At 45.6% G+C, this 16,272-nt stretch overlaps 1 protein-coding gene across 12 annotated transcripts in view; it reads right to left on the bottom strand.

Annotated features, from left to right (window-relative positions):
* The window catches only part of Itpr1 (inositol 1,4,5-trisphosphate receptor type 1), a 339,707-nt gene that overhangs the window by 65,308 nt on the left and 258,127 nt on the right, over nucleotides 1-16,272 (bottom strand). For all 12 annotated transcript variants that reach the window (XM_041641645.1, XM_041641653.1, XM_041641709.1 and 9 more), the window contains 5 exons: nucleotides 12,746-12,926; nucleotides 10,326-10,579; nucleotides 4,014-4,214; nucleotides 2,440-2,550; nucleotides 70-165 (listed from right to left, as the gene is read on the bottom strand). In XM_041641645.1, the coding sequence (XP_041497579.1) occupies nucleotides 70-165; nucleotides 2,440-2,550; nucleotides 4,014-4,214; nucleotides 10,326-10,579; nucleotides 12,746-12,926 (843 nt within the window). The remainder of the gene's footprint in view (nucleotides 1-69; nucleotides 166-2,439; nucleotides 2,551-4,013; nucleotides 4,215-10,325; nucleotides 10,580-12,745; nucleotides 12,927-16,272) is intronic.

Below are 16,272 nucleotides of genomic sequence, written 5' to 3'. Positions count from 1 at the left end.
CTTCATTCTGCCTTGAGTTTTGCTCTGAGGTTTGTTGGTGCTACTGTCAAAGGATCAGTCCCAACTCACCAGTTCCTTGGGCCTCATGTTGTACAGAATCCTCTCTGCATTTTCACTGTCGTGCCTGCTTTCCATGATGGCCAGGAGGAGCTTTGAAGCATTGTTCTAAATAGAGAGAAGCAGGGAAAGAAATATGGAGGGGGTGTTTGGGCAGCCGCCTAGACATGTGTGCCCAGCTGCTGACATAAGTGCGCATCCTGGCTGGACAGACAGATTCACCCTATGGCCAAGGACATTCCAGAGTATCGTCACTAGGCAGAGGGTGTGCTACTCGGGACCTTAGAAGCATGTGTGTAGAGTCTGACTCGGGTCTAAGGGTCTGCATTTGTTAGGACATACATTATATTTCTGGAATCTTTTACAACCTCTGGAACCCCAGAACAGGGGTAAGAGATTGGGCAGAAGCACACTTCAGACACTGCTCTCAGGAAAGATCTGTCAGCTAGTAAAACCTACAACAGTTGTAGCAGAAATAGACAATTTATACATGGGTGTTAGAGGGTATCCACAGGGGACACCAGGGTCCCCAGAGTCTCAGCCTCATATAGAATGGAATAGCATTTCCATATAATTTATGTATCTTTTTTGTCTGTTTCATCTGCATATTATTTGTAAGACCTGATCAGGTATAACTGCTGTGTCAAAACTCGGTCTAAACTGTGGACTGAGAATAAGGTGAAAGGTGTATATATACTTAGTACAGATACAATTTTTTCCCCTTAAATATTTTGTTATTGGATATTGTGAGCCAGAGATGACAGTCAATAAATACAATCTCTCTGTCTTAAAATCCATAAACTTTCTTATTTCCTAATATCATTGAGTACATATGCTATTAGTTAATAAAAGTGGCCCAGAGGAACACTTCACATCCACCAACACATACTTTCCCATTACATTAACAATACCCATGTGTCCACAATCTGGTGTTTCTTGACTTAATTTCATTTGAGGCCCCAGGTCTACAATTTACATATTTCTTTGTCCATGGGTCTCAAGGTTGGTGTTTTTCTTCTGGGGATTGGAAATAGAGAGATTTTTCCTCCTCAGCTTGGGTCACAAAAGTTCAATCTAGTGGCTGAGCTCTCACCCGTTTCTATCCCAATCCTTAGACTGCTACTTTCATTGAAAAAGGCACTGAAATGCCAACTAGGAACACATGGACGTCTCAGTCTATTTCAGGCACGCATCATGTACTTTCTGATAAGTGATAACCATACGAGAGCAGGAATGATATTCAAGTATAAAGTATTTATCAGAAGGAAAAAAACAGCGCTAAAAAATTCCATTTAAACCATATGCTCAAGTCAACCACGATTTGGACTCTCAGTTCTAAATGCTAAAGGAAAAATAAAATTGATCATGCAGTTTCTTGGGGAGTCTGTTACTATCTTCCTAAGGCCTTGTTTTCTACTGTTGTCCACGCAGCAAATGCAGACGAGCATTTTAGCTGACCTCTGTAGTTGAAGACTATCTCTCAGTTATGATAAGGTACCTACTCCTGCCTACGGGTATGAGAGAGCAGGAATCTCAGCATGCCCTGACATGGGAACAGCAGAAGAGGAAATGTGCTCAGAGATGCTAACGCATTTCCAAACAGCATCACACATCAGAGTATGTTGCAAGGTCAATTCTCAGAACTAGATATTTTTTGAGTCTTTGACAACCTCTAGAAACCCCAAACAGGGGCTAGAGACTGGGGGACTGGATGATAGGCCTTCAGGAATGGTCTGTCAATTAGTAAACCCCACAGAATGAGCACCTTGACGTCACCATTTAACTCCATAAAACTATCTTTACAAGGCATGACATGCTAGGGCTGCGGTAGGGGGGCAGCTCCAGGTTCCCATTCATAACAACGAAAGAAGGTATTAGAGGACTGTCGGGTACATTCTTATTTTAAGCCAACATCATCAGTCATCCTTCTTCCAGATCAGTGACTGAACAGAAAAAGCTGTCACCTGACTAAGTAAAAATTCTGGTGACAATGGAAGGGCCAAGTTGTACATGCTTCACTGGCCCTTCCCCAAAAGCAGCAAGCTCAGAAACCAGAGGACGGGTGTTTCTCTTCTCCCTCCCAACCCCCACTGGATTTCCGATTTCAGGCTTTTCATTCTTGGGTACTTTTTGAATTTCTCAGTTCTGGTGACAACTCTTCATTCCAGGTGACCTAATTAAAAAGCTGGTACCCTCTCAAGGCCCTTCTTTGGAAAGAGCAAAGTTCTGCATTTTAGGTCAGAATGTGCAATGTGGGTCATTCGTTGAGTTAAACAGAACTGTCTTTGGTATTTAGTTTCGCAATACCGGGTCACATGCCAGGCAAAGCATTAATGGACTTTTCCCAAAGGTTGCCGCCTCTAGCTCTCAGTCTCTACTTGCCTTCAGTTCTAAAACAAGGTCCATCCGTTTCTTTCCCAGTGGGTTGATGTCATTGAGGATGAGAGCTGTGATGATATCGATGCCATTGGATTCATGGGTGGCGATGCAGTTCTGTGTAAACAGACACACACACACACACACAGAGAGAGAGAGAGGAGCATTAACACAAATGCTGGCCATAAATCAGACGTCAAAGGGCAACAGGCTAAACTGCTATTTCAACACAATGCTTACCACTCCCATAATGTCATTTGGGGAGAGTGCAATTTTCCGTGAGAAAGTGGTAAAAATAAAAGACAGATGAAGATCTCTAGTTTCAGAATTAACAGTAAACAGTAGGAAAGTCCCCATACACCCTAACTGATAAATTGGCTGAGTCTGATCCAAATAGTGCCGTGCAATCGGCTTTGTTCTTATAGGAAAATATGGTGTGTGACTGATACCAGGATCTGAGCCCCTTTCCCCTTTAGAACTGTGTTCCGTTCTCTCTCTGTCACTCATCTTGTGAATTTGGTACTTCTGCTTAAGGCTTAAGCTTGGACAGCAAGCTTCTGCCTCAGTTCACACGGTATCAAAATGGATCAGCCTTCCCCAAGTTGGATCCTTGACTGCAGAGCAAACTACCTTGGCCTGTTCCTTTCAATTGACCTTGGTGTAGCAGGAAAGTGAACTTGAGGTCTTACATCCATAGTTCCAGAACCCTTGCATTTCTTTGTTCTTTCTCATAACCAGAGCTATTCTGCTTCCTTCATCGGGGAACCAGGAGAAGGAAGTAGATCTCATAAAATGTCCTCCCACTAAGACTAGGGTTTCCACAGACGGTGAGTTGCTTAATTTAAACTGCTTCCTTGGAGCAAATGTCCTGCCTTCCTCAACTAACTCCGCGCTTAATACTTTCCCTGGCCTTAGGGTTGGTTAGAACTAACCATTTCAAGCCAGGACGGAACTACCATCTGAAGTTAAAAACCACAGTCGTTGTTGTCCTGCAGTGCAAACTCATAGAATCTTCCAGCAGCCATGAATGAGCAATGCTTCTACTTAAGAAAAAAGAAAAACATTGGGCTCCACTCCAGAATTACACTTCTTGGGAGGTCACTCAAGACTAGCTGGGCTTTTCCTTTCCCAGAAGTCCATGATGTTATATCTCAGCTTCAAATGTTCTCTTCTTGCTTTCGATTTATTTCACAGGAAGCAAGTGTTTTCTCTCTAGCTAGGTTTCAAGGAATCACTTTTTGATCTTTTCTAGAATTTAGAATAGGTCACTTTTCTCAGGGGCTAATTTAATTCCCACTTTATTATTTACCCCTAAATATCCAAGTTATGATTGGATAGTTAGACCAAATCAAATTACACTGAGCCAAGCCAAGACATATTCACCCACTCATTCACTGGGTAAACTTCTGGATTATGAGAAGGCACCATGGGAACTTCCCCACTACTGGAGAAAGGCTGCTTGTCTTATGAGCACCCTGAGATTGACGGGTAGTTGTTACGTGGCTTCTGAATGGGTTTCTGTTAACGTTTCCAAGTAATAAATATGTCTTGCTCGCATACCAAAACATGAACAGAGTTACCTGGTTCTCGTGGCAAGGCCCTTGGCAGTATTCAGTCAGGCTCTCCAGGGTTTGGTTGATAAGGGCTACGTTCTTCTCGTTGATGTACAGTCCGAGAAGACCAAGGCCTCCAGTTGTGCTCCCGCAGATACAGTCCAGAAACTGCAGAGTCTCACACACCAAATTGTAGTTGGTCTTATTGTTTTGGCAACGAAGGAAATTCTACAATGGGGCATGTAAGAACAAAAGCAAAGAGAAGAGGGCAAAGGTCACCATCCTGCAACTTTGATTGTCTCTAATAGGCTGGTGTCCTGGACTGATCAGCTGCTAGGAAGACAGGTCCAATATGGAACAGAAGACTCTGCGTGTCCCGGGGATGGTCAACCTGTGGCCTTGGTCTATGGCTTCAACCCTGGGACTTTTCCACAATATGTCTGCATGAGATTCAGAGAAGGAGGCATTTTCTTGGAAATTCACTTCAGGTTCTTTTGGTATGAATTCTCCTATTTCCATTTACTCTTTTAGCAAAGTTAATTTGGGTATATATGCAGGTGTGGTGAGGGTGTTCATGTATGGATGACGGCCAGTGGTCAATGTTGGGGATCTTCCTTGACCACTCTCTACTGAGGCAGAGCTCTTCACAATCTGGAATTCACCTATTTAGCCAGGCTGGCTGCCCAGTGAGCACCAGGGACTTTTGTGTGCTGGAATTATAGGCACGCACTGCTATGCCTAGCTTTTTACATCAAGACCAGATCTGAACTCTGGTCTTCATAGTTGCAAGACAAGCACTTTACCAACTGAGCCATCTCCCTACCCTTCTTTTTATTTCTTCCTTTACCCTTGCCTATCACCTTCTCACTGGGTGGTTAGTGGGTTGTGGTTATATTTAAAGGTGATAGAGTGGACGGTGTGCTGAACACACAAGGCTAGTACTAAGTAGAGTGCACCACAAAATGAGATGGTAGAGGCTGGTGTCAGGGCTCTTAGCTCAGAGGCAGAGAGCGTGCCTAGCATGCATGAGGCCCCTGGTTCCATCACTGGCATTGAAAACAATCGCCTTACCTCCTCTACACACACACACACACACACACACACACACACACACACACAGAGTTTGGCTCTAGGCAGATGTCATGAAGAAAACCTGGGTTAACTTGCTTGACCATTTCCGCTACTAAATAAGGGGTGTGAGTGAGTGTGTGTGCGTATACATGTGCGTGTGCTCATGTATATGTACCTAACTATGTATTCTCCAAGAGATATACAGTAAGATCCTTCCTCAACAAGATATGGAAAGCAACACCTGAGTAACTTTGTAAAGCTAGAGATTTTGACGAAGGGGCACTTGTCTGAGACTCTGTAGTGAGACACAAATAAACTACAATATTCTTATATCTCAGAGTTAGAGAGAGGGCAATACCTACACTAGAAACTTGGAAGTAAACTGATAGAAAGGCAAAGTGGACATAAGCCTTGATGTGGCAATTCCACTTCACTCTACAAAGTAAGCACTGGACATTCATGGGAACACTCTTTACAACAATGGAGAAATGGAAGTGACCTAAATGCCCACCAACCGGGGAGCAGCTAAAAAATACAGCATACCTATAAGATTTCATATTATAAATTAGAAACTTTGAGCAGGTACTGGCATACCAACATGGAAAGATCTCTAGGTCATGCTGTAGGTTAGCAAAAAAAAAAAAAAGCAGATTTATAATCATGTAGATTACTGTATAATATATATTCAAATGTATGCCAAATGTTCCTAAACAAAGTAAGGAGGGGAACAGCTCTCTGTGGATAGAAGCTATACAACTCTTTATTTAAATACTTACTGCCATCAGAAAACTTAGGACGAGGATTTTTTCATGTATGATTTGAGCAGCAGAAGCCCCATGGAAGCACAGATTAAAAGTTGGTAAGTAGACAGACCGCTAACTCATCACCCTCCCCCACATTTAACCCCAGTCCTTTCATTCAATAACACGGTTCCAGTTCTGGTGGGACACAGAAGAAGGACAGATTACTGTGGGCTTTCCTGAGGTAAGTAGCTCTTTCAGAAGGCTATAGGAAGCCAGCAGCGGGTTATACCCGGCTTCTCCCTTGCTGTGGTGACTGAAGGAAGGTGCTGCATATCTTAAGGTCTGGCAGGATAAAGGTTCCTCAGTACAGACATCAAAAGGATACAGATGCTTAAGATACAAACTCACAGCATCCCCTCTGAGGCCCATTCTGGTGACAACACTGGATGCTCCTCTCTGCTGTATGACGTTACTGCTCCTACCACAGTGTTCTCTGGCAGCAGCAATTAACTCCTGATTCTCTAAGGTCTCCCCTTTCTTGCCTCGGAGGCTCCCATTCAGTATTCCCTCTTTCTGACTCACTCCCCGGGCCTCCCTTCTGACTCCTCTTCCTTCAGGATACAGTATAAAGTCACTTTGTCCCGGAAGTCCTGCCTGCTCTGAGGCACCCCCCATCTTATGGGATGGGAGCCTAGAAGGATGCCTTTCTGTTCTCTAGGAACCAGGTGGGCTGCGCGGGCTCCACCGAGAGCCACAGCCACGGCTCACAGTTGCAGGCAGCTCACACAGCTCTTTCCTAACTCAGATCTATTTCCTCTGTCTTTTACAAAACCAGACACATACTTTTCACTGAGAGGCCCAGGGATGCTTTGTTAATCCACCTTGAGCACACACCACTCTGTCCTGTCAGCATGAAGAAGCTCTGTCTTTTCGGGAGCGCAAAGGGTGGATGAGGATGGTGAGGAAGGGAAAGGTTTTGGGCCAGTGCTCATGTAGCCTTTGGCCTTTAACCTGGGGAAGGGGAAGCTCCGGCTGTGGCTCAGCAAACACTCGAAACCACACAAACTGGTGAAAGGGCAGTCCTTCGTCAGGTTTCTGACTAAGCAGGCCTTGCTCAAGGCGGCAATGGCCCATTTGGCAGGGCCAAATTCAGTAGCTTTCTCTCCACTGAACGTCTACCAACAGGAAAGAAGTCAAGGTTATAAATGTGACAAGAAGCTGGCACAAGCCCAGAGACCGCTGCCTTAGAAGGCTGGGGCTTCCTCCCTCTGAGCAGATCTCTATTTCCTTGCACAGAGGAGCAGACCACTCCTGCCTGGCAGCCGTAAGAAAAACTGCCAGTGCCCCACCATCATCTGCCCAGGGGTTTTGCCAACAGGTGGCATTCTTAGTAGGTACATCCTACTTAATGTCATTTTGAGACCTGGTTTCTCACAAATACAATGCCAGTGGAGCAGGTTCCCACGATCTGTGGGGAAACCATGCTTCTTTCTTTTTACTGCTTTTTGTTTTTAAAATTGATTTTTAAATGACCACATTCAGATGAGTTTCATTACACCACTTCCACACACATCACAGGAGTTTTTAAAAGATGAATCTCACTTCCCCCAGACCCAGTCAAAGCAGGGATCCAGGAACACCACAGGGCCCTGCAGACACCAAGGGTCCCAGAAATGACCCCTGTGCCCTCTCAGGCTCCTACAAGATGAGGGCTGGAGAAGGAAGGCTCGGGGACATTCCAGTTTCCCCTCTCCACAGGGCAGTTTTGATCTGTTCTGCTAGGCTTAGTCCATTTCTACACAAGATATCTTCAAACAAAGGATTCTAAGGTTAAGAAAAAAGGTGTCTAGAATCACCTAGTTGGAAAACCATTATGTACCTTCAGATGGTAAGTTGCTAGGTCTTTTAAAAATATGTGAATATGTACTGTGTACGCGCATGCGTGCACAGACACAGACACACAGACACACACACACACACAAAATTTTCCCCCAGAGCAGTATAAGGACTTCATTAAAAGCTACTTTCCCCCAGGGATCCTTAGGGAATAAGGTGGAAGGAGAGTTATATGAAAAGATAAAGTATAATTCTGAAGACTTCCAGTAAAAAATGGTGAATTTGCAATTAAAGCCTGGCTCCATTCTCCCACCCAAGGAACACTGGCATCAGGGAGAAGGAAGGAGACAGGAAGAGGGAAGACGGAGTAAGTCCATGACATGCAGGCTGGATTCTATACAAGGTATCCTGGATTGTTGAGCTGAGAACTTGGCAAATCTTAGCTGTGAAGACCCTTACAGCACTTAGCACATGGTACTGCAATCTCCAGTTGGCACGAGCGGCTCCTGTTCTAGACATCTGCGGGATGAGTGACGTCCAGTCACCACTAGTGCTGGTTGCTGAACACATGACCTCCAGTGTAAGTGACATACGACCATACATGCACATGAACTGCTGCCACTTATTTCCTCTGTGAAGCCTGAAGTTGGTGGTGACCCAGTGACACCAAATGGAAGAACAGCACAGAGCACGGATCCCTATGCTTAGCAGCACAGCGGGACCCCCGCCCCAACCCCAGTCACAAAGGTGCTACAACTGAGCTGCCTGGCCCTAAGTTCCTACAGATCACTCACTCTTCCCTTAGTTGATCTCCCCCATGACCAATGAGGCAGCTTAGAAGGGAGAGGGACACCTGACATCATCATGAGACACAGGGATAACAGCCAATGAGATAACAACCAGACCCTGGAGCTCTGGGAAGTAATGTTTTGTTCTACTTGAACCAAGTCTCAGCTAGCAGATCTGGGTCTAAGGTGTCTAAGCCTGAAGCAGTAATGCTTGAGCAAGGAGCAACCAAAGGATCAGCCAGAATCCAACACCAGATGGTGACAAGGTCAAGCCCAGAATGTCAACACCTGAAGTGAACCATTGACTGACGTGTACACTTTGACATTTAGTAGGTCAGCACGGCCAATGGCAGGTTTTATGGGGAGTTCCTTCATTTTTAGGTCTGGTTCCCGTTTAACCAGTTGATGGCCCTAGAACCTAGATACTTTTCAGAGTTCAGGATCTTCAGACCAATTAGATGAAAAATAAAAACCATCAGAGGTCTTAATCTTAACAACTTCTGGTTCATTTCATTGTTCTGTATTGCTCTTCAACAATGTCCCTTCTTTATGATGGAGGTTGGCCGGGGGTCAATAACAAATGGTCCATTTTATCCACAGTCACTTGGTGGATAAAGTCAGCAATGTAAACTTTTAAAGGTGGTGCCTTCCTCTGGCTAGATTTGGCCTGTATCAAACCCTCTCATATCATCACCATTTAAGCACATAGAACTATCAATGCAGACTTGTTTGGCTTAGGAAGAGACATCCCATCTAAGAGCTGTGCAGATACACTTTTCCTTTCCATCCTAACACTACTCAAGCAAGGAGTGGTGGGTGCCCCAGGTTCAAGAGTTGACAGGAAAGCCAGGCAGTACACCAAGGACCACATACTCCAGCATGCTTTTCCTGGGTAGAGATTGGGAACAAAGAGGCAGATCTCTGGAGCACACACTCCGCCCTTTCTAAACAGTCTTTGTTACAAGAAAACTGCAAGGGAGATAACACTTTGTCTCTGTCTTAGGTCTGGTTAATATCATAAACTATAGTTCCAGACTGAAAGTCCAGCTTAGTAAACTTCTAGAACATGTAGTATATACTGATGTATATATGATCTGCCAAACACTATAGTGTCATTGTGCAGCACACAACTATATTCAGTTAGATCTATGTACTTGTTTTTATAAATGTATATGCTTCATAATTACACTTAATTGTCTATTCATCTATCCAGTTACTATCTGAACATCTACTGGCATTGGTGGCAAAGAGTAGTAGGCTATAAGACATACACATGTAGGTACCTATGCACACTAACTACATATGGAGTCAGCACCCCTAATGAATGAGGCTGTTGTGTCTGACCTTGTGGTGTCACTGGTGAAGATAGGAAGGGACAGATCACCTATCCATATTTTCATTATTAGTCACCCAGAACATCAGTAATGCTGGATCTTCAATTCAGGCATGGTGGTCTACGTGACAGAGCTGAGCCATGAGAAGAAGTGGGATACCATGGTCCAAATACCCCCACTCCCTACTACAGGTGTTGCGGTCTCCATAGACCTCACTTACAAATGTTGGGACTTCCTGGGCTTTCAAAGGCCCACATGTTAAAGGCCTAGGCCCAGTCCTCAGCGGTATGGGAACTGATAGAACTTTTAGGTGGTAGGGCTTGGTGTGAAGTCACAGGCTAGAAGGAGAGGTGTGATTTGTCAGTCATTTACAAATCTAAGGGTCACCTAATCCCAGGTTCTCACCTCTAGGTGTCAGATTCCACAACCCAGAACCCTCTCCTGTAGGCCTCAGTGACCCCACAATCTGGCTTTGCCCCTGTAGGTATTTGGGTACCCTAGACAGGACCCCTCTTGCAGATCTCTGGGTTCTCTTGAAGGTCTCGGGGCCACAGCTCAGGCTCTCACCTGCAAATCTCGGTTGTGGTTTTCGCACAGGAGCTGCAGGAAGCGCAGGATGGGCTGCATGATAGTGATGACCGCGCTCATCTCTAGGTCATCCTTGCTTTTGTCAGTTGTAGCCTGGGTGCCCTCCCCAGACTGGTAATGGTCATCTGGGTCAGCCTCCCTCCGGAAGGTGGTGAAGGCTTTCCTGGTGGCAGCAGATGCTTCCAGGAGCTGATCCCGGACCTCTTCTGTTATCTGTGTTGTGGGTTCTTTGGCTGAAAGGCAAACTTGTGACGTCAATACTGCTACATTCTCAGAAGTTCTATTTTCTATACTCCAGAGGACAGGTTCCTGCATTTGCTAGGGATTTGTAAGATTGGCAAAAAACAATCCAGGAAGCCACCATTTCCTCTCAATCTCTAGACAGGATGAACATGGAGCCCAGCCCTGCTAACTTGGTAGTGCTTTCAACATGTCATTTAGGTTTGTGTTGTTCTACCGAGCAACAGCTTTAATACAGGCTCTGTCAACCTCATAACCTACGGCTCTGAGCCTCTGCTTCTTCCTCCATAAAATCTAAGTACATCGGTGTCTTCTAGAAGGCTCCCAAGAGAACTGATGTAATACTAATCATAACACCAATTAATGTTACTCGACGGACAACTGACTGAGCCCTTGCCAAGTGCCAAGATAGCATGCATAAGTACTCTGTGTGTATTATCTTATCTGGTCTGTGAGGCAACTGTGGCATCTCAGACGAGAGCAGAGACTGCATGGGCTCTGACGCTGGCTTACTGGATCTGTGCCTCAGTTTCCTTATCTGTAAAACAGAGATAACCCTTTTATCTAAGTACAGGGTTAACTTGAGCTTTCCGTGAACTGACACAGATAGGCAAAGAACTTTGAACAATGCCTGGCTACAGTCTGGATTTAGGAATGGCTTTCAAAGGCCCACATGTTAAAGGCCTAGGCCCAGTCCTCAGCGGTATGGGAACTGATAGAACTTTTAGGTGGTAGGGCTTGGTGTGAAGTCACAGGCTAGAAGGAGAGGTGTGTCCCTGAAGGGGATTGTGCGACTTTCTTGTCTTTTCTGGTTTCTTCTGATTTTCTGTCATGAGGTGAATACTTTTACCCTCTGCTGTGTGTTCTGGTGGTTTATGTGCTACTCCAAGGTAGGAACAAAGCCACCAGACTGAGACCTCCGTTACTCAGATAGATGTTTTCTAGGCCTAGGTCTACATGCCTAAGGCATCAGTTGCAGAAACAGAAAGCTGACTACGCATGCCTGGGTCATACTCAGTACTCAGCAGAACTTGGTAGGTTTATGGTTCTTTTTTTTCTTTCTTTTCCTCTTTATTTCCCTTTGAGACTAGTGGTTCTCAAATAGGGTGATCTTTACTTCCTCCCTTCCTTTTATCTTTTTTTTCATCCTTAGCACTAAGCAGCCGCTAACTGGAAATGCCTGGAGACATTTTTGATTGGGAGTACAGGTGTGCTAATGGATCTAACAGGGTCACAAACATTGCTCGACATCCTATAGCCTCTGCAAGGAACATTCTCCAAATGTCAACTGTCGCTTGACTGACAACTCTAGTACTGGCCTTGAGAGGTGAAGCTCAGAGTGGTCAATTAATTTGCTCAAAGCTGTTTGACTCCTAAGCTTGTGGTTGTCGACCCTCTCCTCCTGAACATTTTTTCCAGGGAGATTATAGGGGAAAAGTCTACAGTTTGGAAAATAAAGAGATGTCACCTGACATAGATGTATTTTCCTCAACTATCTCTAACAATAAGCAGAAAAGCACAGTAAAAAAAAAAATATATTCATGGATCTTAATTGTGATTGCGGACTTGAGAGGATTCAGAGTTGCCATGGGAACACACCTTTGAGCCTGTCTGTGAGGGAGTTTCTAGATTAGGTTAACTGATATATGAAGAACAGCCCTGAATGTGAGCGGCACCATTTCCTCGGCTGGTGCTGAGGATTGAACGAAAGTGAGAAATGCTCAGGTCTGGCATTCCTCACACTCTGCTTTCTGACTGTGGGTGCAATGTGACCTGCTGCCGCACGCTCCCGCTGCAATACTTTTCCATCATGAAGGACTAGAACCCCAAACCATGGTCTGGAATAAGCCCTTTCTGCCTTAGGCTGGTTTGGCTAGGTACTTGCCACAGAAAGAAGAAAAGTAGCTAATACAACCCATACTAATTAAAACTGTGCATACAGATGAATATTTATGAGGTAAGCATGAAGACCTTCCCAGGTGTTAGGGCTTTGTTCTAGTCACTTAGAAGGAAGGCATCATAACCACAGTGGTGGCTTCTTTCTAAACGCCCTGGTAAGGATGTATCTTGGAATCTGGAAGTCACGAAAAGCATGCAGTATAACATAATACAGGGCTCCTCTGCAGGCTCCAGTCCAACGGAACCAAGGGCATTCTTACCTTTCTTCCGGGATGGGGCATCTCTGTCCACTTCATCATCTTTCTTTTTGTTCCCCAAGTCGCTGGTGTTCACAGTCACTGTTGCCTTGATTTCCTGCTGGGCCACCTTCATTCGGTCATAAAAGACCTTGAAGAACTTCTCTGATTTCTTGTCTTCCGTCAACCGGCAGAAAAAGGAGTGCTGCCATGGAAAAAAAAAAAAAAAAAAAAAAAAACAAGAACCGGTAGATTCTCAACACTGTGCCAGGCCCTTGAGAAAGACTCATTGAAGACCCGCAAATTAAATGGAGACCCTAGGCAGCCACAGGCCTTCCAAATGATGAAGACCCGATTATGGACTAAATACCACTGCATACATTCATCCTCTGGGGTCTCATGCCTGAGCTTTTCAGCATGGAACCCTCCAAAATGCGCTGAACTTGGAGCAGCGCCCCTAGGCCTCAATTCAACCAGTGAAGACCCACACCTCTCACTTCTGCACAACACACACGGCAACTCCAGAAACAATGAAAATGGAAGATGGTTTTAGTGATTACTGCACAGAGGTCACTTGTCCAAGGTCTTCCCTATACTCCTGTGCACATCCCTATAGACAATGAATGGAAATACACGCCGTCTGCTCCATAGGGCCTATTCCTAGGTCAGGATGACCTGGAGTCCACAGGCCAGACTGAGAGGTGAAAGTCAGGAAGCCATTTGATCACATGATGGGAACTTAGATGGGGGTGACAGTGGGTGGGAGCAGCCTCAAATTCTTCAAGAAAAAGGTGAGTGTCAAATAAGGCCTCGCAGGATAGGAAGGAGTAGTTAGACGGTGTTCAGAATTACCAGGTAGCTTGCCTCTTGGATGTGCATTTGTTTTTGGCCCCATTGCAAGCAATAGTGTATATTGTTGATGTGAAAACACAATATGGTGTCTCTACTTCATTTATGAGTGTTAGTTTTTCACCCCCTTGCAAGAACCACACTGTTGTGAATTATTTACATAAAAATACAATACGTTCCTTTCCGAAGGAATGAGACAAAGCTCTAGACAATGTATTTCCTGCTCTTAGGGGCTCATTCTGTCAGTTTCATACCAGGTTCCGGCACGATGGAGTTCCCACACTGGAGACCCAGGCTTCCAATACTGGAAAGCACTATACCCTTCCTTTCAGCCCCAAAGCCCCCTAACTCCTCTGTCTCCCAATTCCCAACTCAGCAAACCATCCCCCAGAGCTATGGACCCATTGGCTACCAGGCAGTTACTCTGGCTCTCCTGGCTACTGACAAACCACAGTGACCAACATCTGTCTGTTCACTCATGTACTTTCTGGCTTCTGTCCTTTCTTCTTGCTCATTGTTCTTGATTTCTGGTTCATTCTTGTACACAGCACAGGAGCTGCCTCTCCCTCGAATACTCTCTGATTCTGACTTTTCCCTTCCAATCACCCCGAGTGTCTAGCTCCATGCCTACCTCCTTGACTGTGTATTCATTGGATCCTCTAAGACCCTACAGCTTCAACTACGTTAACATCCAGTGTGCCCTCCACTGCCCTTGACTGCCTTTGAATTCCTTTCTGGTTTCCTCTCATTTCACGCAGTCACCCACCTTTACTGTGAACCTGTCATGAGCTGGACTGTGTGTCAAGTACATGAGATGCAGGAGTGAACACACAGGCACTGGATCCCACCTACCATGACACTGGCAGCTTGGCGAGGAAAAGAAACAGTAATTCAGCAGCCACCCCAAGGATCACTTCAAGACTTATCCTTTTGTCCCGAGAAAGAGATCCAAGGGTCTCCTGGAAGACAGCTCTGTGACAGACGCTCGGTTCCACTCCTGGATCTTTCCATAGCTAGGCCCTCCTCATCTTTTGGTCTCGCCACTGAAGTTTCTTAATGAAGGCATCCCAAAACAAAGGCCAAATCAACTACTTCTTTGCAAATGCCCAGTTCTTTTCTCACCGGAACTGGATGCTCTGAAAGTTCACTATCGTATTTGCTGTTCGCCTGCTCACTGGTCTGTGCACAAGTGTATGCTCTACGAAAGCAGGTGTCCTAGATCGGTGACTGACAGTCACCTCCACAGCCCCTGGATGAGGCTCAGCATAGAGTAGGCACACTACCGTCATTTGACAGAAGAATGACAAGAACCTAATGTTCTGTTTCTTCTTTAGTCTAGCCCCCCTCAATGGGATCCTTCTTAAATTCCGCAAACGTGACAAAAATAAATGCCATCCAATAAATAAATTCTGGAAAACTGCTTAAATATCCGAAACCAAGTTCTAATGGTTCCCCCCAGTTAGAGCCAACACCTCCACAATTAAAATGAGCCATGAGAGAACGCAGAACCAAACCACAGCTGCCTAATTCCTGGGACTGGCCTTCCCATGGACACAGGCCACACAACACCGTCCACACTCAGGGTCACAGGAAAGGCTGCTCAAGGCAGACCTGCTGGGACTCACTTGAAGGCAGGCCCTCAGCAGAATTCATGCAGTTGCCATACTGGCATGGGGCAACTTTAAAATTATTTGGGGACAATCTGGTCATTCAAAAAAAAAAAAAATCAAAGTACTTCAAGTAAGTAACGAAGTAAGTAAGTAAACGAAGCCTGTCACCGGTCTCCCCCAAGAGTGAGAGGTGCACACAGCTAGCCAGTCTGCTGCAAACCGCAGGGCTCAGCATCCAGGGGGGGATAACCCAGCTGATGTCAGCCGACACCTCCAGGGTAAGGGAAGCTCTCCTGAAATGAGAGAAGGGCAAAGGCTTCTCTGTATGTCTGCAACTGGCCACTCTGTTTATTCTGCATTATTTATACCAATCCTTGGTCAGCTCCTCAAGGACCTGAGGCAGCTTTGTGAAGAGAACAAGAAAGAGTTACTGCAGAAGATGGGAGAGTGCATACCCGCCCCCCCCCCCCCACACACACTGTTTCAGCTGTGCATTTTCACAACAGGAGAGGTGCAGTCAGTGCCTCAGGGAAGCTTGTCACGGAGCAGGCAATGCATGGTGTGGGTCTCAATCCCAGGTCCCTCATACAGTCCTGCCAGGTGAAGGGGATGCCACCACACAAAGAGTGCATAGCCCAGGCCACTGCCTGGCTTGATATCCACTGCCCAGAAATAACAGTCTCTGATGTCTTGCTTCCCTTATCTGCAAAATGAGTATAGTAACAGTATGGTGGCCCTGAAGTCCCACATGGAGGATTAGAGCCACCCTCACAGGAAGTCAAGTCCACTGCCTTCTTCCCCAGGTGCCAGGAAACCTTTTGCTCAGCATCTTAACCAAGGACCTGCTGAGTGTTAATTCTCAGGACCCTAAATGGCAACGCATGTTTAGCATGCTCCAGACCCTGTCACAGTTAGGAAGAGTGTGACCTCACCAGGACAGCCAGGTGGAGTGGTTTAGGGTAGAATGGAGCACAGGCCTGGGCTCTCAGAAAGACCAAGCGACACAGACAGTTGGAAGAAGACTTCCGATCTCTCAAAGGAAGTGGTGGCATCTTCTGTAAGATGCAGAGAGTGAAAAAGTACAACGCAGCG

Source organism: Microtus oregoni, unplaced genomic scaffold (assembly GCF_018167655.1).
Source record: "Microtus oregoni isolate MIOR12 unplaced genomic scaffold, Mior012 000002F_ref0000024, whole genome shotgun sequence".
Lineage (NCBI taxonomy): Eukaryota > Metazoa > Chordata > Mammalia > Rodentia > Cricetidae > Microtus > Microtus oregoni.
This window is presented reverse-complemented; position numbering and strand designations above follow the sequence as displayed.